A 25,474-nucleotide genomic window follows, 5' to 3' on the forward strand; every position below is an offset into this window, starting at 1 on the left:
CTGCCGCCGCCACAGCTGCCACGGCAACCGCAAGCGCCGCAGCCCATAGGCTGTTGTTGCTGGGGGTGAGGAGGGCCCTGCTGCTGTGGTAATGGCTGTTGTTGATGCTTGGCGAGGCTGTTGCCACCGCAGGTGCTGCTGTTGATGTATGAGGTGTTGTCACTCTGTGCCATACTGTGCGTTAGGGCGGGGCTCGGGCTTGGGGCAGGTCCAGGGGAGTGGGTGGGGACCACCGCCGGCACCTGATTGGCTGAGGCATTCTGTGTACTCACCACAGCACCGGCCCCTATGCTAGGCATAATGGAGGTGGGGATGGGGAGGCTGTAAGATGGCGGCATGCCCGAGGGGAGGCCCATGCTCGGGGGTTTGGCATGGATGTCGGGGGAGAGGGGCATGGAGCCAATGGGGATGGACTCAGGGGTGCTGGGGTAAGCCGGCTGGAGGGGCGACGTGTATGTGCTGGGGGCGGCTGGGTTGATGCTGATGGCACCCACCGGGGGTTGATGGGACACCGGGGCCCCAAAGCCGCTCTCGGATCCCGTCTGGGGCCCGGCAGTCTTGAAGCGCTGCACCAGGGGCTGCAGCGAGGGGCTTCCCAGACCCGCGGGCAAGCCCAGACTTGTGGGGCCGAGAGACGCGTCTGGCGCCACCTCGCCGGACTGCGGAGCCTGTGGGGGCATGGCCGAGCCGGGCAACATCACAGGCAGGGGCAACATCAAGCCCTTGGCGTCCATGGCCAGGGTAGGCAAGGCGGGGGCAGCGGCGGCCGCCGACCCGTTCTGGAACATGTAGGACACTGGGTGCACGGCGAAAGGCATCTGGGGGAACTCCACGGCTGCCAGGGGGCTGTCAGGGCACGGGGCCGCCCCTCGCCGTGGCTGCTTGCCCAGGACCAGCGGGTGCACGGGGGCCACTGGCGAGGGGCCCAAGCCCTTCAGCGAGAGGAACGGCTCCATGCTAGCCTTGCCACAGTCATCCGAGTAGCTGTCTGTGTCTGCACAGGGAGAGGATGGAGGGAGGGAGGAAAAAAGAGAAAGGGAAGGTAGAGAAAAAGAATGAAGAAAGGTAACGAAAGAAAAGGGTGGTATGGAAAAAGAATGAAGAAAGGCAACGGAAGAAAAGGGTGGTATGGAAAAAGAATGAAGAAAGGTAACGGAAGAAAAGGGTGGTTTGGAAAAACAGTGATGAAAGAAAAGAATAAGGGAGAGGGGGAAAGATGAAAAACAGAAAAGATGGAGGAGAGAAAAAAAGGTCAAGACACACACACATAATATCCGTAGCCCTTTTCTTCAGCGACCATGGCAAAATGATAGAGAGACTATCATTTTGAACTCTCTCTCTCGCTCTCTCTATCTCTCTTAGACAGCATGCTGGTTGCTCAACAACTCTTTTGGGAAAGGCAGTGTAGGACTCCTATGAGTAGCACTGACTTAAGTCTAAGGCAGTGTCGTATGCTATTTAGTTTGCTGATTTTTAAATACATTTCTGAAATCCTGCAAATTTCACCTCCAGACTAATCTCAGACTGTGGAAATGTTTTTGGAGGCTTTAGTCTCAGCCTTATTTGGACAGGGGGGACGAGGGGACACTCCACACCTTTGTCTTTCTCGTCCTCGCTGTCCAGGCTCTCGTGGCCACCATGCTGGGGGCTGGGAGGGGAGCTGTAGCTCTCAGACGACGTCTCTCCGTACGTGTCCTGCCCCGGGCACAAGTCTGCGCACACATCTGCCAACGCATGGACACACCCGAGACAAGACATCAGGCCAGCCAGAGAACGCGACACATTCCGTTTTCTCCAATCACATTAAATACCACAAGACACTTTTTATCCAACTTCCTGCTCTAAACACAAGTCACATGTACTAAGACAATTTTTACTTGCAAAACAATACATATCTCACACAGCCTTCAAAGGTTATTTCCTTGGATCATTCCTTATTTCAGAGGCACACTCTGTTCCAGAGTCACTGTTCAAGCTGTGATCTGACACACTTGTTGAAACACACACACACACACACACACACACACACACACACACACACACACACACACACACACACACACACAGGTATTTTACAGCAGGCTGACCGCAAAGCTTAATCAGTCAGAGAAATCAGTGGCCTTAGCGCTAAGCCTTTACCCCAACACACCCACCTTTCCCCTCAGACTGGTGTCCCCTCGGGGAGGTTGGAGATGGCGCGATGCCATTGGCCACAAACGCCGCCCATCCCTCACCATTCTTCCCCTTCTCCCTGATCGGAAAAGAAACTTCAGATTGGTCATGTTTTAAACTCTTCTCCAGTGTACCACCGTGGTCAAACATTAGACACACGCTTTCACATTTCCAAACAGACTCAACATACATATAGCTATTATTAATTCGGATAAATACATGAATTATGTACGGTCATTACAACAATGCATAACTAAACCTGCAAGATAACAGCCATCCAGTTTAGTCCTTTGAGAATTCTAGCATTATTGCTCTGCATAATAATAAACTGGGTTTAGATCAGTGGTTCTTAACCTTATTGGAGGTACTGAACCCTGCAAGCTTCATCAGTGCTTTCACCGAACCCCTCCGTAATTTGAAAAATAAAATATGATTTCTTCAAACGTATGTATGTATAAAAACGGCCCGACATTGCTAATGTGAACCGGGCCATACTGTGTGTGTCTTGACCCCTGCCGAACTCCTGAGAGTGACTCAACAAACCCAGGTTAAGAACCACTTGTTTAGCAGACTGGAAAAAATAATATTATTAATAATATGTTCGTTTGAACATGCAATTTAAACCAATCGTAAGATGATAAAAAAAAGGCTGAGCAGTGAGAAACAGACTGCAATTCCAATACCTGACAGAAGGGGGTGCTTTGGACTTCGTCTTAGTGGTGGAGCTTCGCCTGTCGTCTGCATGCTGGTGAGATATGGAGGAGAGCTTTAGAATACGCGCACGCACACACAAACACACATGTCTGCAAATAGCTAGGAGTCAACTATTCCAGGATGCATTCTTCGAGTTGGCCATCACACTGTCAGCCAGAGGAGCAAAGGACTTCAGGGCCTAAGTGACCATGGATTTGACCACGAGTATATTGTATGTCCCCTATGAGAAAACAGGTATCTGCAGCAATTAGCTCTCAGATGGAGTCCCCAGTAAATTATATCCAGCAACAGTGCCATGTCTCAGCCAATTCTGGCAGGTACCATGCCAAAAAGACAACCAGCTGGTGAACGCAGTACACACATGCAGAGTGAAATGTGTTGTAAAGAGCATCAGTGCTCTGTGGTGACACATTATGTTAATTTTGTGTGCGAGTGTGTGTTGGGTCGGACATCATCTGCCTGGACTTTCACCTCTCTCTATACGCTGGGGTCAAAGTCCGTAGCTGTAGCCTGATCACTATCAACCACCCAAGTTTCCCATTAACCTGCCATTACTGCTGAACTATGCAGGCAGCTGACCTTGAATCAGGCTGGAGTCCGTTCCACGCCCACGTGCTGCTGGAGACGTATCGTGTTTGCAGAACTAGTCCGAGCACTGATAACTTTCAACTTGCTGTCTCTGAAAAGTCACCATATTCTTTCTTTTATGATGGTCTCTCTAAAAGGGATTATATCAAAAGCCTAAATATAGGTAGAGCCTGCGATTCTAGCAAACAGTTGTTGATATGTGAGCTCAACAGGCAAATCAACGTGCACCGCTCCCTTCAGTGTTTCTGATTGGCTAGAATAGTTTATGACCCGAGCCACTATGTTTGCTTCCCATTTACAGTACCAGGCCAAGACTGTACATGAATACTTGAATTTTGTAAAAAAAAAAAAAAAAAAATAGCACAAACACCGAACAGGAGCAGTCCGCTGAATTTGACAACAAGTGTATTGGATTAGAACCGTGTACTTCGCCTGCCTGTCACAAAGCTATTAAGGGTGATTACCAAGAGTGTGTTTACTGTTGTGCTTTAGCGACAACTTCCTGCCACGGACAAGCAGCCCCAGTGGGGGTGTTAACAGTCGTTGCTGTAGTGATGAGGGTTCCCTAATGTGGAAGTCATTTAGTCACAAAACAACCACAAGGCAAACAATGGAGTTTCCCAAAACACAGCCACACCTAACAAGAGTATGGACAACGCCTCACGCATGCGTGTGTGTATGTCTGTATGTGTACAGCCATCGGTGCCTTTCCATTGTATTGGCTCCATTGAGAAGCAAGAGTGGAAAGAATGTGCTTGGCTTGCAGCACTGGGCATAGCTGGGCAGCCGTGGTCATGGGGGGAGGCCTGGGGGTCAGGCGGCCGAGGGAGGCTGGGGGTCTGGAGCTGGGCTAATGGCCTCCACGGCTGAAGGGGGGGGGGGGGGGGGGGGCAGATGCAGGCCTGAACGTGAGCCCTTAGGGCAACTGTGTCTTTCCCCTAAAGATCTAAAGCCAGGATGTGATGCTCTATGTAGTGTGAAACGGGACGTGTTATCTTAGTCATATCAGAGGTTCTTTAGGGGGATAATGATTAATAAAGTTTATGAGCCCATTCTACTCTTCCTCTACAGTGTGGGGGAATCTGCCTGAGGAACGTTACCTACGACTGTCGATCCTTAGTCTCAATACCCGTCACTACACACTCTTTACCACAAACCCTGGCTCTTGTCAAAATGGAACCCCCTCACACACAATACTCACATTCTCTCTTTCCCTCTCCCGCATGAACACAGTCACACGTCCACCAACAAGTAACACTGCCTGTCACACGTGCACGTGCACACGCGCACCGCACTCGCACACGCACACACAAGCACACACACACCTCTGCAGGCTCAGGTTTAGGGGTGCCGCCGCTGCTAGTCTTTCTCCTCCACTCAGGCAGGCCATTGTGCTCAGTGCTGGGTTGCTGCTGCTGCTGCGGTTGCTGCCGCCGGCCGTCACACTGCACCGGCCGTGAGCTAGGCACACTGAAAGACAGAGGGAGAGAAAGGGAGAGAGAGAGGAACGCACAAAAGAGGGAGAGAGGGAGAGAGAAGTGGAGGGTTAAAAAGACAGGAAAATTAAGCAATGACCTTACTTACTAGAACATTAAAAGGTGCGGATCCCTGTGAATGAAGGGCTAACCAGCAGCCTCTCTACTCAATCACCTCCACTGACACATCCTCAGCACACACAGACAAGAGCTAGTGACCGGGGACAAGTTCTGTAGCAGCTATGATTTCTGCTCCTCTGGCATCACAGAACCAAACAGAGCACAGAAACACAGGAGCCAAAGCAGCAGAAAAGCTCTGCCTCTGTTCTGATTATCTGCCCCTGTTCTGATCATCTGGGTGTCTTCTGATTCACCCCTTGGCCACTTCTGCATTAAGAGCACATCATCTGGACGTGAGGGCCTCCTGTGTTGAGTGTCTGTTACCGGACGTGTGAGTGCAACATGTGACTGGATAAAAAGCATGAGCTTACCTGAGGCTGGGGCTCTTGCCGCTGGGCTTCTTTCGGTGACCCTGGACGTAAGGCTCTGAATCTGAAAGGTCAGAGGTTGAAGGTTAAAGGTCGTGACTGACCACGGAACAGATCAGAGCCACTCATCCGCTTCCTATAGCCAGTCAAGTGGCAGTAAGTGATCATTAACGGCTTACGTGTAAGCTGTGTTTCTGTGGGGCTCTGGTGAATCAGTGTGTTCTCCATGCAAATGCTTGTATTCAACTTCCCAACACACAAGAGCTGCAAGGCACGCAAGGCATGCATGTTTGACTACTGGTGTAAAAGCTGCTCTCCACTGGTGTTTGTCATTGGGCCAGGGGCTACGGTGTGCTATTTGAGCAGCATATCTGTGTGTGTGTGTGTGTGTGTGTGTCAGAACAGAGAGGGAAGGGAGAGAAGAGAGTAGGTCAGTCTCCATGTTCGTATCCTGTCCCAGACCCCAGACAGCTTCAAGGTTACAATGGCGCTGGGTCCCCTAGGCGACCCTGCGTGGACCGAATCCGCCCGTCGAGACCTTGAGTCGTGTCGCTGGCCCTAGCATCAGAGAATCGCAGACCCAGGCTATTGTTTGGAAGCAAACCGCGAGGCTTGCCCGAGCCTATCATTACGGTGTCTGCGCATGCACAGTTGCAGTCTTGCGGGACGGACGGCAGAACGGGGGAGGGAGACGGCCGGAGCCGTTTCCAAAAATCCCTCCTGAAATAAAAATGTGCCCGCTCGCACACTTAACTTCCTTCTTTTTCCTTTGCCTTTAATTCCACATGATGAAACTGAGCACTTGTTTTATTTTCTGTTGCTCCAAATTAGGCTTTGTCCATCTAAAAGCAGAAGTGGTAGTTGTCTGTCTCCCTGTGGACATAATAAAGATCTCAAAAGACCTTGTGAGACCAAATCGACCAATACAAAAAATAAAGCGTTGCCTAAAAGGGCAAACGGTTTTTAAGTGTCTCAAGTACAATGAAGTAAGCACGACAGCAAGGCTGGCATTATTCAATAGTCTTTAAAAATAAAATCGCAACCTCAAGTCTAAATGTCCGAACTTTGCAGGATGCTTGCACAGATGTTGCAATAACTCAGGAAGCCTTGTGACCTACCCTTGAGGATCATTCTTAATACGCTGAAACAGTCGAAGTCTTAACACTCGTGCATGCCAAAGGGTGCACAACTTGGGTAAAAACACAACTTGGGTTTCTTTGAAAAAAAGGTCTTTGCTTCATAGACACCATTCAAAGAAAGCAGTGGCAAAGGCATGCATGTTTGACTGCTGGTGTTCCGAGTACTATTGCCATTAAGGTTAGACTGGGCCAAAAGTGGACACGGCAAGTCACTGACAAGAACAGTAAACAAAAACAAAACATCCAGTGTGCTGTATGGAATAAATCCTAGGATAGCCATGGTAAGGAACTACAGAACCCACCTTCCTCTTGGCTGGAAGCCTCTGAGCAGTCTTCTTTCAAGGCCTTTCCTAAGAGAACAGGGCTACCTGGGGAGAGAAGAGATGAAGAGTTTCAGTCACTGATTAACAGTCGATAGCCAAAAAAGCACAGCATTCATGTTCCACTTCTATTCCAATATTCCATTGTTAGGAACTACTATTAAAGAAACACACACACACAAACACACACAGTCTGCGTGATTCAAAGCCCTGCAGATATAAAGTCCTATTTCATTTCCTTTCACCTGTCTGCTAGGTTGATTATACAGTGTGCTAGATTACAGTTTGGCATGACCATCATGCCAGTGTTGTTTTTGTTTCAGGTGCCATGCCAGGTGTAAAGCACAGCCTGGACACAATGCAGGTACCAACCAGGTGAACAGGGACCCAACTGTAGAATTTCTATTGTAAACTAGAATGCGTTTCATGAACGAACTGCGAGAGTGTGCTTGCTCTGTTGCGGCCATGACCTTTGACGTTGCAGCCATAACATCACACAAAAGATCAGACATGGCAACCAAGCTCAACCATTATATTTTGGCTCCACTGACGTCTAGACATATGACAGTGTCTTTGTTGTTCTGTTTTTGTTTGCTTGTTTATTGTGAAAGGGTCTAGTGTGTTACATTTAGCTTGGAGATGTCTTAAAATAGGCCCCAAGTGACATTTGTCTTATTGTGTATGTGTAATTTACCTCCAAAGGTCGTGTTAATCCATGAGTGCACCTGAATTGTGCGGTATTTGAGTTTTAATCTGCTTGTTTTAATTGTGTGTGTTGCGGCTGCAATAAATCTTGTCTGTGCTTCAAATGTAAATATATTTATTGTCTCTCTATGGTGGAAATCAGATGTATGATGGAACAAACATTTCAGCTGTCATGGTGATAATAGTTCCAGAGTTTCGTTATACTGACTTACTGAGCTAAGTGTTGATACACTTCGTAAGAAATTATGATCTAGGTAAAAGGAAACATCTCTGCAACAATATGGGAATTAATGCGGTGGCTTGTTATGGAGTAAGGAAGCTGTCAGAATGTTCGTGTGTATAAAATAGATATACGTGCATATTTTTTGAAGTTGAGCAGAAAATACATATTTGTAAACTCTTACAAACACAAAATGCAACTTCACGATTACGATTTCTTCATTACGAATATGAATTCACGAATTCACGAATTACAAACACGAAATACAACTTCACGATTACGGTTTCACAAATTACAAACACGAAATGCAACTCCACAAGTTACGGTTCACAAACGTGACTAAACTGTCAAAAATACGTCACCACTTTCATACGTCACCACAGACATTATTATTGAGCAGAGGATACATCGATCCCACAGACTGCGCATGCGTTTAAGTTCCCGACCAAAGCCAAGAGAAACTGATAGTGGCTTAACAACGCGATCGTGATCGGGGTGATAAAAGAATGAAATTTGGCACACATTTAGCTTTTACCCTACCAAATTATATTAGAAGGGGTGCCCAAGTGAAACTGCTCGTTTTTTCGTTTTAAGGAAATTTTTGTTTTGACCGATCCATCCCGAACGGGTATGCAGACAGGCTAATCCCCAACATGTAGCCCTATTATACAGCGCAGATAAAAATGATTCAGACTACAGCGAATATGTTCAACAATATGAAACTTATAAGGTGATTTTACATGACACCAAATTCATTTTGGATTATTCCAACGGCAGAATAATCGAAATTAATTTGATGTCATTTTAAAATCACCTTAGACTAAGTTTCATTCATTGCATTAAGACAGGGACACACGCTTTTAATAACGTGCTTTCAAACACGATGATGCCGGTAACAAGCCAGCCTTCCCGGTTCCATCTATATAGGCCTAACAAAACGTAAATTCTTTCAGCAAATGAAGATGCATGAGTATTCTCAAGCATATCAATGCATATTAGGCTCATTCATTGAAAATTGCAGATGAGGCACAGCTCGTCGCTGCCTCTCACTGTTTAAACAGGAAAATGAAAATGCTCGAGATGATTGTAATCGTGCAGAACATACATTAATAGCACAGATCAGTAGAAAAATGTTAATTGTGACTGGCCTTGCTAAGTTTGACTTGGCTATCCAGCAAGTTAACAACTCAAAACTAAGAATGTCGATGTAAGCAAGGAATGTAGATAGACTGTCTTCCTTTCTTAATCTCTTATGCTTTAATTTCAAGCCAGGGTTTTTCCTGCATAGAGAAAATGTAGGCGCGCGCCTAAGCCGTTTTCCCGAACGCCTATGAAAAATCCAGAGCGCCTAAAGGCAAAAAAAAAAGTCTGCGATAAAAAAAAACCTGTCATCCAATTCAGCTTAATGGTGTTTTAAGCGCTCACGTTGAATTCAAGCAGCAGCAGCAGATCCCGCCTCCTACCCCCTCAGCCAATCATTGAACAGAGGCTTCTCCAAGTTTGCCAGACGTTCGTCACTTTAATTTGATTTTTTTTGTATAAAGCAGCTAGCAAGCAGTTGCCTACATTATCTTAAAAAAACAATACTTTGATAGTAGGCTTTAAGTTTTATTTAAGCAGTGTGTGCGTGAACCTATATATCCTATGTGTGATGGTAAGACTAATATTAATGCCATATATACAATAACTGAGAATGAGAGATATCCAAAGACTGGTTGCCGATTTAGCAGTCAACCTACTTTACTCTGTACGTTTAGATGCTTTACAGGTAGCTGTAAGCCATTAGATGCCTGGGAAATATTTAGTATCTATAAATAACAGCTCACCTTTATCTTTTAACCAGATTTGTAAACAGGTCGCGATCAACAGTCTCAATAGGTACAATAGGCTACCTTGGTTAAAAATCGAATTACGGTAGAGTCATGCTAGCATTGCGCTAAATAATTAGGCAGCTAACATTAATGTGGTGTTTACATAAAGTCACTTATTGTATATGGCATCAATATTATTCTAAAACACCTTCACTAGTTGTTTTAAGCAGATTTGTGAGCAATTCATCACGTATGCAATGCACGTCAGCGAATATGTTCTGAATAGTATGCTTCAAGTAGGCTACAGCCGAACTCTCGTTCTGTTTTGATCAATAGTAATCGAGTTGATAAGTCTGATCTATACGCAACTGTGAGGTGAGCGAATGGACAGAGCCAATCACTTAATTACTCAACCTGCGGATGCATCCTGACTTCATCAGTCGGCGGTTTCAATATTCATGGCTTTCAATTTATTAAAATATCTGCTATGTTGAGAACTTACACAGGTGTAGGATATTACTTGATTTGTCTACGCGTTTAAACGAGTACCAGTAGAACGCGGGGCCTCGGGAAGGCAGACAACAGAATTGGTTTATCAATGAAAGCTCAACTCGTTTGTGTTGCATCTCGAATATAATAATATTAATATTATTATTGATAAACCGGTGCGGTTGAAAACTGTCGTTCCACTGCGAGGGCCAGCCCGACGTACACGAATACACCTGTACACACATTATATTTCCACTCAAAATACTGTCAATAGTTTGATTATTGATTTCCAACGCAGCCTCCATTGGTAAAAATAATGGTATGTAGGTTTGTATAATAAACATGAATAGTAATAATAGATAAACTTGACTTTCATAATTTGTGTGTTCCATTTCTGACCACTGGTTAGTTCTAGATTCTATTGATATAGATTTCAGTAGTTTGCATATACGAGGTAAACCTTGATCTTGAATCTTTGAACCATACATGATAGCACCATGGGGCTTGGACTATTGTCAATATATTAGCCTATCTATTTTAATTTGAAGTGGAAGCAAAATGATAGCCTCCATTATTTATGAAATGTAAAAAAAAAAAAAAAAAAAACATTGATTTCTGCTGATAGGTAACACAGACTGTGCGCGCATAGCGCGCAATTTTTTTTGGGGAGCACCGAAGAGCCATTTTGACCCAGGAAAAACCCTGCAAGCTGTAAAAGAGCATTGCCCTCATGGGAGTAAGATATGATTAAAATGCAGGTGGAAATCTTAGAAACAGTAACTAGCGTTCTCCGTAATAATCAATCACACCAATTCTCTCAACACAGAGCGGGAAGTGTTGCTATGGATTCTAAATTATTTATAGATACCAACTAAGGTCACAAGAGGGCGCTCTAACACAAGAAATTAAACACTTTACAAATATTGAACCTGTGGTCTACTCAGACCATGACATTAATATTTATTTTAATTTTTATCGTTATTTGTTTTTTACTTTCATGATGATAGATGGGGTGCTCTCGCATAGAACCGTAAGCGGGGAGCCAAGCTGCTGCTTCACTGAATAGGCCTATATGCTTAATCAATACGTTATTTGAAGTCATGAAAGGTGTAGAGTAGTCTGTAAGCGAAATACACTGGAAACATAGATTATTTGAAAATAAGTCAGTTCTCAATGTCGAAAAAAACATGCTGTGAAGGCTATTTATGTTGTTATTGTACCAGGACGTCGTTCCGCAATCTAGGATGAGCTCGCGTATGGTATTTTTGTCTGTTTATTTTAATTTTGCTACTCTGTTTAAACCAACACATATAAAAAGCAAACTATAAAACACAAACATGCATGAATAACACTTATTTGGTGAGCATTTCTGGGCAAAAAAAATCAGTTTTGAAAATTGTACCACAGGTAACGCATATCCTGATATCGGTCAAAACTTAAAATCTTCTTAACACGAAACAAGTTTCACTTGGGCACCCCTTCTAATATCATTTGATAGGGTAAAAGCTAACTGTGTGCCAAATTTCATGTTTTTATCACCCCGGTCACGATCGCGTTGTTAAGCCACTACTATGGTTTCTCTTGGCTTTGGTCGGGAACTTGAACGCATGCGCAGTCGGTAGGATCGATGTATCCTCTGCTCAATAATAATGTCTGTGGTGACGTATGAAAGTGGTGACATATTTTTGACAGTTTAGTCACGTTTGTGAACCGTAACTTGTGGAGTTGCATTTTGTGTTTGTAATTTGTGAAACCGTAATCGTGAAGTTGTATTTCGTGTTTGTAATTCGTGAATTCGTAATGAAGAAATCGTAATCGTGAAGTTGCATTTTGTGTTTGTAAATCTTTACAAATATGTATGTTTTGCTCAACTTTATACACACGAACATTCTGACAGCTTCCTTACTCCATAGCTTGTTCATACGGAAAACAGGTATGTAAACGCGATCATATGGATAATTTGTAGGACGACGCACACCGAAGTAGAATTTAGTGCGATGCACTGTTCTAAATCTAGCTACAGACAGACGTGAATTACATTGAAAAATCGCTGTGGTCTACACAGCTGTTTTTAATTGATGTAGCCTAGAGGTGTATTTGGCTCAATGATGGTTGGGATTGTTAAAATTGTCGATTTTTGGCCAGATAGATTGCCTACTTCTTGCAAAGGCAAACCTTTGTCTGGAATACAGGCAGCTCATGAGTATGGTTGTCTTTGGAACAGAATGTGTACAAAATTTAAAATTCTTTGGTGTCGGTTGGTTTTATTGTCTGAAACGTACTGGAATGTACCTTGCGAAAACTTGGGGTAGTGAACCGAAATCTCCAGTATGGCAGTTGAAATAATCGCACAGACATTTAATCTGTGTGCCAGTTGCATGTTAGCTCCTGCTAGCATGTATGCTAATAGCTTAGCTTAGGCTAGCTAGCTGCTTATATTGTTTTACTATGGGGCTAGGCTAGTTGCTTCGCATATTGTAGCAATGGTGTTCGCGAATGAGTTGTTGATCAAGCTGTCTCGTATAGCCTACTTCCACTTGCTTTTTACATTTCCATGGCTGTGTGTGTTGTGTTAACCCTGTCTCTTACTGTCTGTGTAAGAGGAGGTTGAAACTCTCAGCCCAGCTAGTCATTTATTTATTTTGATGCCACCGCCGTGTTACAGAAATAAAGTCTCTTGTCTTGGCTCAAGATTCCCCCATGTTAGTCTATGAGAGAAAAAGGTGATGAAAAAGAGGAATAAAAAAGGAGTTGCAAGGAGAACCGCCACGAAAAGATATAGCAGGTTGCACCGGATCGGACCGGACGTTTCGGTGTTTGAACGGCATCTGTACCTCGAACGAGCGAGGCCTGATTCGATGCAAGAAAAACGGGCGGAATAAAGAAAATTTATGAAGAACAATAGTGTGCTTCCCTTCGGGCAAGCACACTAATTATTCATTCCATGAACAAACCATCTAAATGGAATTAATTAATTATACCACAGACCTCAAGTTAACAGTAGAGAAGAAGAGTCATGGCGCTATAAGCTGCAGTTGGCTCAACAGAGTACTGCAATGAGTCTTCTTGCTTGGTCAGGGTGCCTTTACGAGTCGTTGAATTCTACATTCTTAAATCAGCTACCACAAGGGGGGCCCCTCTCTGCCTGTTTCCTCACCGTTCAGCAGCTGGTTCTTGTTTAACAGCCTTACGGGGCTCCAGGATGACAGCAGGTAGGAGCGACATTCACGCCTCACACAGGCATACCTGATATCAAACACCTTCTCCTACTACACCCAAACAAACACGACGGAAGGGGGACATAGAAACCACCAGCTGAGCTTATCAGCAGTCGCCTGAACCGGGGAGACCCTATCAGACACATGCCATGCGACAAAAAAGCAGTGAAACAGAGAGTGAAGAGGATTTGCGCAGAACAGAAGTTGTGGTTAGAACCAAAGTCCTACCCTTTGCTGGTTTCCCCGCCATCAACAAATACATGCTCACTCACTCTCCCTCTTTCTTTTCTCACACCATTTCAGAGAATAAATTAAACACTGGCACTAACTGGTGACAGAAAGAAAGGCTGTCAAATGTTTAAGTCACAACTTTCTGAGCTAAACAAGCTTTTACATCATCGTGAAAAGTGATCACGGATAAAAAAAAGAAAAAAAAAGTAACATCAAGGTCAGCATCTTTCAGATCAACAGCATCTTGAGGTATGGTGTTGAGGGCTGTCAAGTACTTATGCAGACCAGTCCAAGGAGCTTTCCAAGGAGCTTTCCAAGCAGCAAAAAGACACAAAAGCTGACACAGAAGAAGCCAGTGGGGAGCGAGCTAGGATGGGGGCATCCTTGGTAGGAAGACAACAAATGGGATCAACTGGGGCAGACTTGTGGGAAAAATCCATGAAGAGACCTCGGTTAGTAACTGTAACCTTAGGAAAAGAGAGAAGAGAGAAACAAAGAGAGGAGGGGATGGTGGAAAGAGAATACAGGGCGGGTGGATGAGGGTGGGAGAGAGAGAGACAGAGAAAAGATGGTGGGATAAGAGTACACAATACACAGACGAGAGACAAGAAAGAAAGTAAAAGAGAAAGACTAGAGACAATGCAGAGAGCGCAAGAAAGGATGAGAGAAAGAAAGAAAACGGGGGAGCGGAGAGAGAGGGAGAGAGGGACTAAAAAGTAGGGTGAAAAGGATCTCTTGCAAACTTTCCTTCAAGTCTGTGGTCTCCTATCTCCTAGAGAATCGTTCCCTTGGCTCTTCCAGCTCCAGGCACATGACTGAGGCAGCAGTTAGCGAGTTTCGCTCCTGGTCAGGGCCACATTTGCTTCCAATAACGCTCTCCCCCCGCCTTTGAAGTCCACCGTGAGGGGACTGCTGTGTCTGGCAGCAGCTCCGAGAGCCACACATGGCATGTTATGAGAGGATTTCCACAGGAAAAGGGGAGTTCGGAGAGCCTGGCAAAGCCAATCTTGTGCAAGCAAATGTGGGCCCTGGATCCGATGAAAACCCGAATGTAACCTAACCGTGAGGGCCTGAAGCAAACCGTGTTGCCATTTCACAGAGAAGAACAATGACAAGAGGTTTCTGGCAACATGCCTCAAGTAGGCAGAAGGCTTTTTCCTACCCTATACCATGAAACATGACTCGTGGATTCAAACACAAGCTATACAACAAAACACTTAAAAAAAACAAAGACAAGCTGGACTGTTTCCTTAACTGCTCCTGAATGTGAGAACTCAAAGAACATTCTAGAAAAATTTCTAAAACTATTAGACCGGCCATCAACATCACATAGTCTAACAAAGAAACTATACAGTCTCTAGTCACCTAGAAATAACCATTATTTTGTCATATTTTAATATAATTGACCTCTAAAACAGTGTGGAATCTAAAATCGTTGACATACTGCTGTCTGACTTTTTTAACTCTGTAACTTTTATTATAATTGTATTATTTTACAATTCCAACAACAACTTGCACTCTATTGTTACTGCACTTCAATTTTTGACGTAGACGGGGAAGTGACATCTTGTGCTTATTCTGTTCTGAAAGAGATACACAGTGTGGGCTAATTCTACTATGTTTTTATTCTACTTAAGGTACTTTCTTGTAATTATTATTACCGTCTTTGAATCACGTGTTTGTATTAACTTTGACTAGCCTATACTTTGAGCACTTTATCTTTATTACTCTTTTGGACGTTCCTTTTGATTTTATTTATGTAAAGCATATTGGATTGCCCGTGTGTATGAAATGTGCTTTATAAATAAACTTGCCTCTGTGTATGAAATGTGCTATATAAATAAACTTGCCTTGCTGTCCATTTATATAATGACAGATCATGTCATAAAAAATTATGGAAAAAAAAATTATATATATATCCAGTAGATACACAACTAAATTATGCACACAGAACTCATATTTTTCAAAACTCAACTTCGATGCACATCTTCCCACTCCAGCACAGGGATGGGAGAGGAGATATGGCATAAGTTCACATGCGTTATAAATCACAACAGTATGTCAAGGAAGAAGCGCTGTGTACAGTCCTGCTGACCAGCTGTTCCTCTGAGGGAGCTCTTGGCTAAATACAACCACATCACATATCTACTTAGTGCGCTTCTGACAACTATCTGGAATTAGGGTTTTGTATTAGAACATGGAACTTCTAGCTTATGCTGTACCGACAGATTGTTAAAGTACCGGCTCTAAATGTTTTGATAACTTCAACATGCAGGAAATGCGAATGACTTCATACTTACACTTGAACTTCCATTGTCCTCTCTATTGTGTTCACTACTTTGGTGAGTCACAAACCATGGAAATAAAGTTTAACCACGTTAACTGTTTATCTTGTAACGCTGCAGTAAACAAACCTGTAACATTTTACAGAGACGGCTACATTAAAAAGTCGAAACACATCATAACTGCGTGCCCACATCTCAAGGACCGGTTTTCCCCTTCTTTGAGGCTGATGCGTTGGCTGGCCAAACGCCCTGGCCACAGGACAAGGCCCTGGAGCAGCGCCACACTGCGCTCATCAGTGGGGGATTTGGGGCTGGAGTGTGGATGACATGGACTCGACTCGGGCCTGGCCCTCGTGGTGAACACCACTCTGTTACATCCGCAGAGGGCCCGCAGACACATGTGTGTCAAAATGAGCCCGCCAACTAACTGAGCGCATCTAACATGATCCTTACAAGCCTCTTTTCAGTGGGTAAGGTGCAGGGGTTGATCCTCCCTTGGTCTTCTCTTTGGCAGCTATGTGTTGACTGCATGATTAACTGCACTTCTGGGATCAATGCGTTCACACTGGCTCACTTACACACACACAAAAGAAACACAGAGTGAGAAAGAGTGAAACAGAGAAGGCAAGGCTGTGAAAGAATAAGAGATAAAAACGAAGAATAGGTGAAACAGTGTGAGAGAGAAAGAGAAAGGCAAAAAGTGAGAGAAAACAAGGCTGTGAGAGATAGGTAAAAAGAAAGAGTGAGTGAAACAGTGAGAGACAGAGGTGGAGAGAGAGAGAGAGAGAAAGAAATCCACGAGAGGGCCTCACTGCCTTCCTTTTGTACAGCTGGGCAGTGTCCATGTGACCTGACCCATGACATGAGGTTAAACGCTGGCTGGCTTCTTGCTTCACCTCATCTCGAGCAGAGACACCCCCAAGCTGTAGCTTCTCTCCCTAACCACAGCTTCACCCCTCACTTCCAGCTGGGCTGTTCTAAGACTGTTCAGGCAAACTGAGAAGACACAGATTTGCACAAAACGCACAGCATCATTTCCTAGGATATAACCGGCTGAGCATTAATATTACACATCTCCAAATACCTGAATTCTATTGCGATCAGCATCACATCATCGTGCTCTCGTAGGAGTCAGACAGCTGGAGTGCATAAGCGTAATAAACTGGCAGCTCATAATGACTCTCGTTCATCACGGTCACCCAGAGGGATATATAACTATAACTCATGACACAGATGCTGCCTCTGAGCAGTCCAACAGGATCCAAAATAGTGTTGTCTCTTAATCAGTTCGGAATGGACACAGGGTTCGGTTAAAAAAGGGGAATGCACTTGTAATAGGAATCTATGACACTTCGATTTGTTTTTCTTTGTCAAATCATCTGCTGCGGCATAAGAAGCACCTCCCTCACACGCATACAAAAGAAAATCAGAAAACAAATACACTTACATTTGCTGCAACTGATGCTGCGGGAAGAAGACGAGTCGGTGAGGAAGAACCCACACACCTTGCCTGTCTGACGGAAGGCAGGAGGCGCAGATAGGAACTTCTCCCTGGAAAGAGCAAGTGTCATTTTAGTGTTCATTATTATTCTTCCAAATAAATCAATAAATATACATACAGATAGAGAGCCGCACTGGGTACTGTTCGGTGACGGTCGCTAAGCGGTTTAGCGAGCTAAATTCCAGGCTAAAAAAAGACAACACCACTTTAGCGAGTTCGGCGTACCAACTTTTGCTCAATAACCATGGTAATTAATCGCTTAACACTAACCTGCTCCAGGGCAGGCTAACCAAAGTTTAGCTGGCTAAACTTGCCACACCCACGCCAAAAGGAGGGATCCCATTGACAAGGAGTCATATTATAGTTTGATTAGCGTAGGAAGAGTTCTTTGCGATCGCCAAGAAGTTCCATTTCTCCATCATGATGAGTTCTTGTATGAGCGCTACGATCCACCCGACAAGGAATAATTCATTTAAAAGACCTTCTCGAGTCATTTATTGCATACAACCACCGTCGAACATTGAATGTCTTCACTTGCTTGCGAGTGCCTTCATTTTTGTAATGTCGGCGATGCAGAGAACAAAGCACCCATAATTATATGACATTGGTACAGTTGATAAACCAGAAATAACTTTAATTCGCAGCCTGAGACGTGATTTTTAGTTTGCACATGGATAGCCTACTGATCCCAGGAAATTTGAGCACATAACCCATCTCCATTACGGAGATATTGGCTAAAGTTGTTTTACCTACTTTAACTTACATCATTGCAAACGTTTAGTTTTGCAAACGTGTCTAGTTTTTGTGCAGTAGTGAATGGTGGATGGTAAGGTGGATGCATGATCAGAAGAGAGAAATAAACACAATTTATTTGCATTGCTTCAATTTATTGAATTTCTTATTAATACATTCACATTTAGTCATTTAGCAGACGTTTTTATTCAAAGCGATTTAAAACTACAATTCTTACGAAGGTGAGGGGAGTCGAATCGGTGATCTGCTCCATGCAAGTCATTCGCTCTACCCGCTGCACCAGAGTCACATGTTAGTCAGCTGAAAAGATATCACTTCTTAGACAGCCTATAGACAGTTTCTTTAATGCTGTCGCAGTCACAGCAGTGTTGAATTTTGACATGATTGTGGTCTTGAATTCTTCATAACGCGTTCATGGTCATATCCTGCCTTAGCGGAGAAAAAAAATGAGCCTATTTCTTTGAGTTTAGACTATGGTGCCGTTATACATATCATGGTTTTGGTGATCGACCTCTCCTGCCTTTTGAAGAGGGACGTGCACGCGCAATTTAGCTGATGATTTTAGCCTGGGACAAATTAACGAGAGGTTAAAATAAATTAGCGCCCGTCGCCAGACGGGCTTGGCCTGTTCTCAATTAGCGAGCTAGTTAATCTCCAGTTGCGAGCTAAATTAATTATTTTAGCTTCAGTTGTACGCCGAACAGGGCCCAGATCTCACACAGACATACCGCCATCTGAACCGATACGAGGTAATAGTTCCTTCGTCTAAACATGTAATAGAATACGACTTTGAAAACAGATATCCCCTGAATATATTATATAATCTGACCTAATATTCCACCTGCTTTCTAAAGAGATGGCAATAAGAAAGAAAAAAGCGCCTCTGTTCAGTACTGAGGCGGAGACCAGATGGAAAGCACTACTCTGTATCTCAAGATCCATCTGATAGCGACCCAAATAGTGTAGTCAGTGGCAACCCATCTGATGGTGACCAAAATAGTGTGGTCATTGGCGACCCATCTGATGGTGACCCAAATATGTGGTCATTGGCGACCCATCTGATGGTGACCCAAATAGTGTGGTCGTGGTGACTCATCTGATGGTGAACCAAATAGTGCAGTCAGTGGCAACCCATCTGATGGTGACCCAAATAGTGTGGTCATTGGCGACCCATCTGATGGTGACCCAAATAGTGTAGTCAGTGGTGAGACATCTGATGGTGACCCAAATAGTGTAGTCAGTGGTGAGACAAATCAGGAGGGAGGGGATACATTCTGAAGAAAAAAAAGGTTGTCCTGTCTGCACTGCAACTAAAACGTCATGCATAAGAGACCATAAGGCTTAGCTGCGACATCATTACCTGCACCTCCATCACAACAACAACAACAATCACTCGTCAGTCAGATGGGTCTGGCTGGCTGTGTTGAGAATTGAATCAGTTCCCTCTGCTGCTGCCACACCTCTCGACTAAGCCAATTCACCATAAATGAAACTTAGGGAAATGCAGTCAATCAGTTCTGTTTTCCAGAAGGGGGCATCGTTGCCTTCACAACACACAACGGCAATGCTAGAAGGTTCCGTGTGCATGCGTGTACCTGTGTGTGTGTGCGTGTACCTGTGTGTGTGTATGTGTGCGTGTACCTGTGTGTGTGTATGTGTGTGTGTACCTGTGTATGTGCATGTGTGCGTGTGAGTAGCAAGGTGCAAGGTGCAATGTCATGATGTCTTTATGCTTTACACTGGTAAGGGAGTGAGAGCATTCCTTCATGATGACTGGACAAGAACATTGCGTTCGAGATTCCATCACTAATTTCATCACTAGTGTTATTTGTGATATGCAGCTGAAGCCTGCAATGACCTACACCTCAGGCGCTTGAATTCCATTTCCAATGCAAACCAGTCTCCTCTCCAAACTGAATTATTTGAAAGGGTTTTCAGTATTTAGTAGCTTTTAAAACACCGGAACATATGTCTGTATGGCTCTTAATCCTAGAACTCACTAGAATCTTTCTTTCGTTGTTTCGCAGAGAGAAGGTGGACACAAAGACAAAAGGACAAGCTGCCTGGAAAGAGGAAGACACAAAGCACGTCGCTCACCTGAGGTTCCTCTCCGCCTCCCGCTGCTCGTACTTCTCACCCCGATTGAGCAGACGCAGGATGCCCCTCTCGAAGGACTCAGTAGACTGCTCCTTTGGAAGCTGATGAGTGAAAAACAACAACTAAAAAAGACTGACTGACTGCTAAATAGCAACAGTATGATGAGCGGTCAAAACAACCACTTCTACCACAAGAATCATTACGCAAAAAATCATATTGTCATTCAACAGAGCCATCTACCAAAACAGTGTATACATATATAACAGTATATATCTGGCCCTAACCCTGAATTGGAGCAATCTGTGCCCCAATATCTAAACCTACTAGAAGCTGTTCACGGTTTCACTTTTTTGAAAATCCACACACTATTTGTATTCCTTTACATACAAAAGTGCTAGACGTACTAGTACATTTTCAAAAGAGGAAGAAGGAAAACAAAAAAGGCCGGTTGTGTCTTATCCACTGACTGTGTGATCGCTGGTGACACACCTTTCAAAAGTACATACCTTTAACAAGAAGTTTTCCAGCTCCAGGTGAGTTTTCGTTACATTGCTTGATGTCGAGTCTGACCACTTGACCTGTAAATAAAAAGTCAGCGATTGAGACTCACTATTCAACTTTTCACTATTCATATACTTTTATTCGATCAAACCCCAAGAAGTAATGATAATACTTTAAACTGTAAAGGCCTTGGTTGAAAAGAGGGTTTTAAAAAAACTTGCCATTTTGACAGAAAACACTTTATACGAGATTTATACAACATGCCACGACAGTATCGGACCAACGGTTGTCTGGTGGCTTGCTCCATTTTGAAACACTTAAAACATTTCAGGGTGCGTGTGGTTCCCAACCTTTATATAGCCTGCATCATACAGTTAAACACTTATGCTTGAACATGAACATGGCATAAATATATGGCCCGCAGAGAAAAATACTAGAAATAAACGTTCGTTTCCTGTCCGAGCTAGCACTGACACAAAGAGAGCATAGACGCGCATAAATACACATATGCTAAAAGCATCCGAGGCAGCAAGGGCACAAAACTGACAGAAGGGAGAAGCCTTAGCCAGTGGTCCATATAATGTGTTTGTTGAAGAAAAAGAAAGGGGGAAAAAAATTAAAACATAAGAGAGAACAAATGGAGTTTTCAGACTAAACATGTCGGAGAGCAATCGAGGAGAGATTGTTGACTGATTATGGGGCTTTTGATGTCTGTACGCAGAGTGGGAAATAAATGAATTGCTGACTCATCTCAAGCATCAAACCACAACGCCAATAGCTTTAATTTGCAGGGATAAGAAACCAACAATAACAAAGCTCTGAAACAGAGCGTTTCATCGGGGCAAATCTTGTTTATATTGACAAAACCCTGAGTTCTAGGTCCCTAGGAACCTTGCGAAAAGATCTCATGTTCTTGGTATATGTCAAAGATCTGACACAACTGGACACACTAGGACTAGAGGTTAACCCATTCCACAACACAGCAGAGGTGGTGACTGATAACATCTGTGACTGGGCACTACTTTCCAAAGTCATCCTCTCAGAGCCCCCTCCCCGAACACCCCCTCCCTTATCAATTTATTCTGACTGATTTAATACAGACTGAATCAAATCTCATTTAAGACCCATTTCAGAGTAAGCGCCAAAACATTCTAGACTTTGGAGAGTCAAACACCCGATATAAGAGTAGACCTTTCCAGACCTGTTCCAATGCAGCTACATAGCTGTCTGGGAATTCCCCGCCCCCTTCACTGCATTTCATTTGCTCAGTTAGTCTGGCGAACTACGCAATGGCGGTCCACTTCAGGCACGTAATTGGACACTGCTTTAACCAATCAGACCAACGATACAGGTGACGTACTTTGCAGTTTCTGTTCTGTTTTCAAAGAAAACTAGCCTTTGAAATCATCCAAGACAGCTGCGAGAGCAGTATCGAAGTTTTGCTGTGATTCGGATGCCTCCATGTCGAATGTTTTCAAACTCTGTTTGCCGCGCTTTTGTTACGTAGTCGTGGTTAGTTTAAATCCGCCAATGGCGCGCCAGGTCATAGCCAGGTAGCCAATAGCCAGTTTGTGATTGGCTCCAAGGAGCCTTACAATTCGCCACAAACCTGGCATATACACTTTGCCAGACCGATTCTGGAGGCAAAATCAAATTGGCCGGAAGTAGAGGCAGGACTTCCCAGACAAGCTAAATAGGCTAGCTCATAGAAGTCCTGCAGCTGAAGAGAACATTGTGTGTGTCTGGCTTGTCTGAAAGATAAATGAACACAAACTTTAGCACCTGCTTTCCAGTTGCTTTAGGATGCTGTTGTGCTGTAAAGCTTCAATAAAATTAAATGAAACCAAATAAATATCTTTAGTTCACATCTGGGATGCAAGTTAGTATGGATCACAACAGGGGGAGAAGGGGAAACACACACACACACACACACACACACGATTACTAGAGACGATTAGGCTAACGATTGCTTATTTTGGTAAGTTGGTCATTTCCTGACAACAAAACAAACAAAAAACGTGTGACCAATTCATCTGAACTTTTCCCAAATGGAGACACCGGAAACAGCGCCCCTGACAGCTGAAAGATGTGGACTGATTGCGGCAGTAGACTTCACGCACTCGTGACAAAAATGAAAAGCCAACACTTGCAATGTGTGGAGGGGGCCAGGATGGCAAATGCCTCCAATCAAAATAAACACACAGCCACTGCCGTTGTCGACAACTGAAGAGCTGTGGAATTCGGAGAAATACTCCAAACAAATGCACCCAACACCACCACACACACACCAAGCACACAACAGGGCGGTGCAAGCCCATTCCTGAAGTGAGTGTTCTCCTCACTTGCAAAAAAGCAATACAGATGCTAATCGTGACGAGATCTCTGATGAAGAGGCACTGAGGAGGTTTTGCCCACCCCAGCCACCCCCAACCCGCCCCACCCACTCCCAACTCTTTCAAAGTATGGCCTTCAGCAAAATCAGTCATGCAGCTAAATAAAGCTTGATATCAGTGGGAATTAGATTAGCTGTAGAGAGAGAGAGAGAGACACACACACACACACACACACACACAAAACTGGCACTGTGCCACAACAAGTGTGACAGACCCTCCAGTAAAGTGAACGTGGCGTTGAAAAACAAATGGTAAAGAAATTCTTCTCCGCTGTAATATTAGCCTACATGACATTACATTTATTCATCCAACAGACGCTTTTCTCCACAGTGATGTACTGTAAATAGTCGTATCCATCAGTATGTTTGCTCCCTGGGTATCAAACCCATGACGTTGGTGTTGTTTGTCCCTTGCTTTACCAGATGAGCCCCAGGAAAATTCCTAGTGCTGTCGGAAGTGGAGTACACTGAAACAAACCCCACATTCTTTTCAAAACGGTGCTGTTCCTGTTTCCAGCAAGAGGCCGATGTCATGTCAAGATCATGTCAGACGTTATCACTGCCAACTTCTCTGGACTGCACCCCCCCACAGAAACCTTCCTTAGTACATTTCCTATTTTGCCAATGAGAACAAATATGTCACCAACTGGGCACTGTGCCAGGGCCAATGCCCTCTAGTCTGAAAGTGTGAAAGAGACTTTAGAAAAAGGGGGCAAAAACAACACCGCTCAGCTTAGCAGTCCAACAGAATTCTGTTCGCTCGCATTGACACAAACGGGGGGGGGGGGGGGGGTGTCATGCCAACCTACTGGACTGCATCCGGAAGCAAGCTGGCAGTGCTAAGCTGGGCATCGTCTATCCTGGTAGAGTCTCTCTTTTGTGAAACACCAAGTAAACCACCAGGAAGAGGTGTATGCGTGTGTGTTATTGGGAGTTCTACGATGTGATTGTGTCTGTCACAAGCTTGTTGTAGGGCAAAAACTTTCTCTGCCTCCCTTTCACGCAGACACCCAGTATCTCCCTCACACACACACACACACACACACACACACACACACACACAAACACACACACATACAGCCGCCTTCTCTCTGCCTGTCCCACTTCATTCACACACGTCATGCCCCCCTCCCTCAGTCTCTCTCTCTCTTTGTGGAGAGCACGGCTCCAGCCCAGCACTCTAATCTGCCCCAGTGAGGCGTCTCAACTACACGACTAGCAGGGGAGGCAAACAAGCAGCTCTTTCAGTCGCCAAATGATTAAATCATGTCATTAGGAAACAGGGTGCTGTGGCGGAACAGAGAGAGAGAGAGAGAGAGAATGTGAACAGATGATGGGAAAACAGATGGGAGAGAGAGAGAGCAAGAGGGAGAAATACAGAATAAGTAAGTGAGATTGAGTGAGGTTGTGCTGCGTACGGCACATCTGAATGCAGAGCATTTCTAGATACTTTGCTCAGAGTCCAGTTCTTTTAGTTTCTCCTCCACTTCTACCTCGCACACCAAAAACAATCTACTGGAGAGGGTCAAACCAGGGCACAGGAACCACAAACTGGAAACTTCAAAAAACACCAACTGAGGCAGACCTGTAAGGCAAGCATGGATGGTACCATTACAGTTCATAACAACGCATGATGTATGCTTAGAGGCGTGGGCCCTATAATTTCATACATCTAAAATAGCAGAATATGAGTGGGAAAAAAAGGAGAGAAAAAAACCCCGGCTTTTTCAGGGCATTTCTGATGGGAGACAAATAATCAGTATGATTCACACAGACGGATTTCGATTTTCTTTTTACAGAATTGTGAGAAGGTAATGCCCCATGACACCCACAGTGCACAACCACTCACAATGTTCAACTAGAACCGAGTTTCAACACACACGTTTTCCAGTAGATCGGGTGACAAGTATTGTGACAGGTCACTTATTGAACAACAGGATTTAACTGAACCTAAAGAAAAGGCACGGGAAGACTTCTAGACTAGATCGAACAAACTGGACCGGTTAATATGCTGAATGTGAATTCTACTGCATTCTCTACTGAAGCATAATTTCAAGATTTCCTGCATTGATCTGGCTGGTATTTAATTTGAATTGTTCATTACCAAAATCAAACAGTATGCCTAATGTTTAGAAATCGTAAACGTTATGCTTCTAAGTGCAATCAGGAGCCTGTCTGGGTTGTGTATAGATGTGTTGGTGTGTATTGGCCGCCCAACGAGAAGGATGCCTGTCAAATTCCATCTCCTCACGAGCAAAGAGTACAATGGCAGCGCATCCCTGCCTGCATTCCATGCCTGTTTGCTTGGTCTTTTCACAGGGGGCACCGCCTGGCATGTGTTTCGCAGAAAAGAGTTCCTGAACCAAACACAGCTC

General features: G+C 44.3%; 1 protein-coding gene across 1 annotated transcript in view; it reads right to left on the reverse strand.

Annotated features, from left to right (window-relative positions):
* The window catches only part of LOC308378536 (zinc finger CCHC domain-containing protein 2-like), a 40,985-nt gene that overhangs the window by 1,576 nt on the left and 13,935 nt on the right, over positions 1 to 25,474 (reverse strand). Inside the window, exons 4-13 of the mRNA XM_080855477.1 lie at positions 20,713 to 20,784; positions 20,207 to 20,307; positions 17,303 to 17,406; positions 6,879 to 6,944; positions 5,441 to 5,501; positions 4,800 to 4,944; positions 2,856 to 2,917; positions 2,154 to 2,251; positions 1,596 to 1,724; positions 61 to 994 (exon numbers count right to left, since the gene is read on the reverse strand). Coding sequence (XP_080711603.1) covers positions 61 to 994; positions 1,596 to 1,724; positions 2,154 to 2,251; positions 2,856 to 2,917; positions 4,800 to 4,944; positions 5,441 to 5,501; positions 6,879 to 6,944; positions 17,303 to 17,406; positions 20,207 to 20,307; positions 20,713 to 20,784 — 1,772 coding nt within the window. The remainder of the gene's footprint in view (positions 1 to 60; positions 995 to 1,595; positions 1,725 to 2,153; positions 2,252 to 2,855; positions 2,918 to 4,799; positions 4,945 to 5,440; positions 5,502 to 6,878; positions 6,945 to 17,302; positions 17,407 to 20,206; positions 20,308 to 20,712; positions 20,785 to 25,474) is intronic.

Source organism: Sprattus sprattus (assembly GCF_963457725.1).
Source record: "Sprattus sprattus genome assembly, chromosome: 17".
Lineage (NCBI taxonomy): Eukaryota > Metazoa > Chordata > Actinopteri > Clupeiformes > Clupeidae > Sprattus > Sprattus sprattus.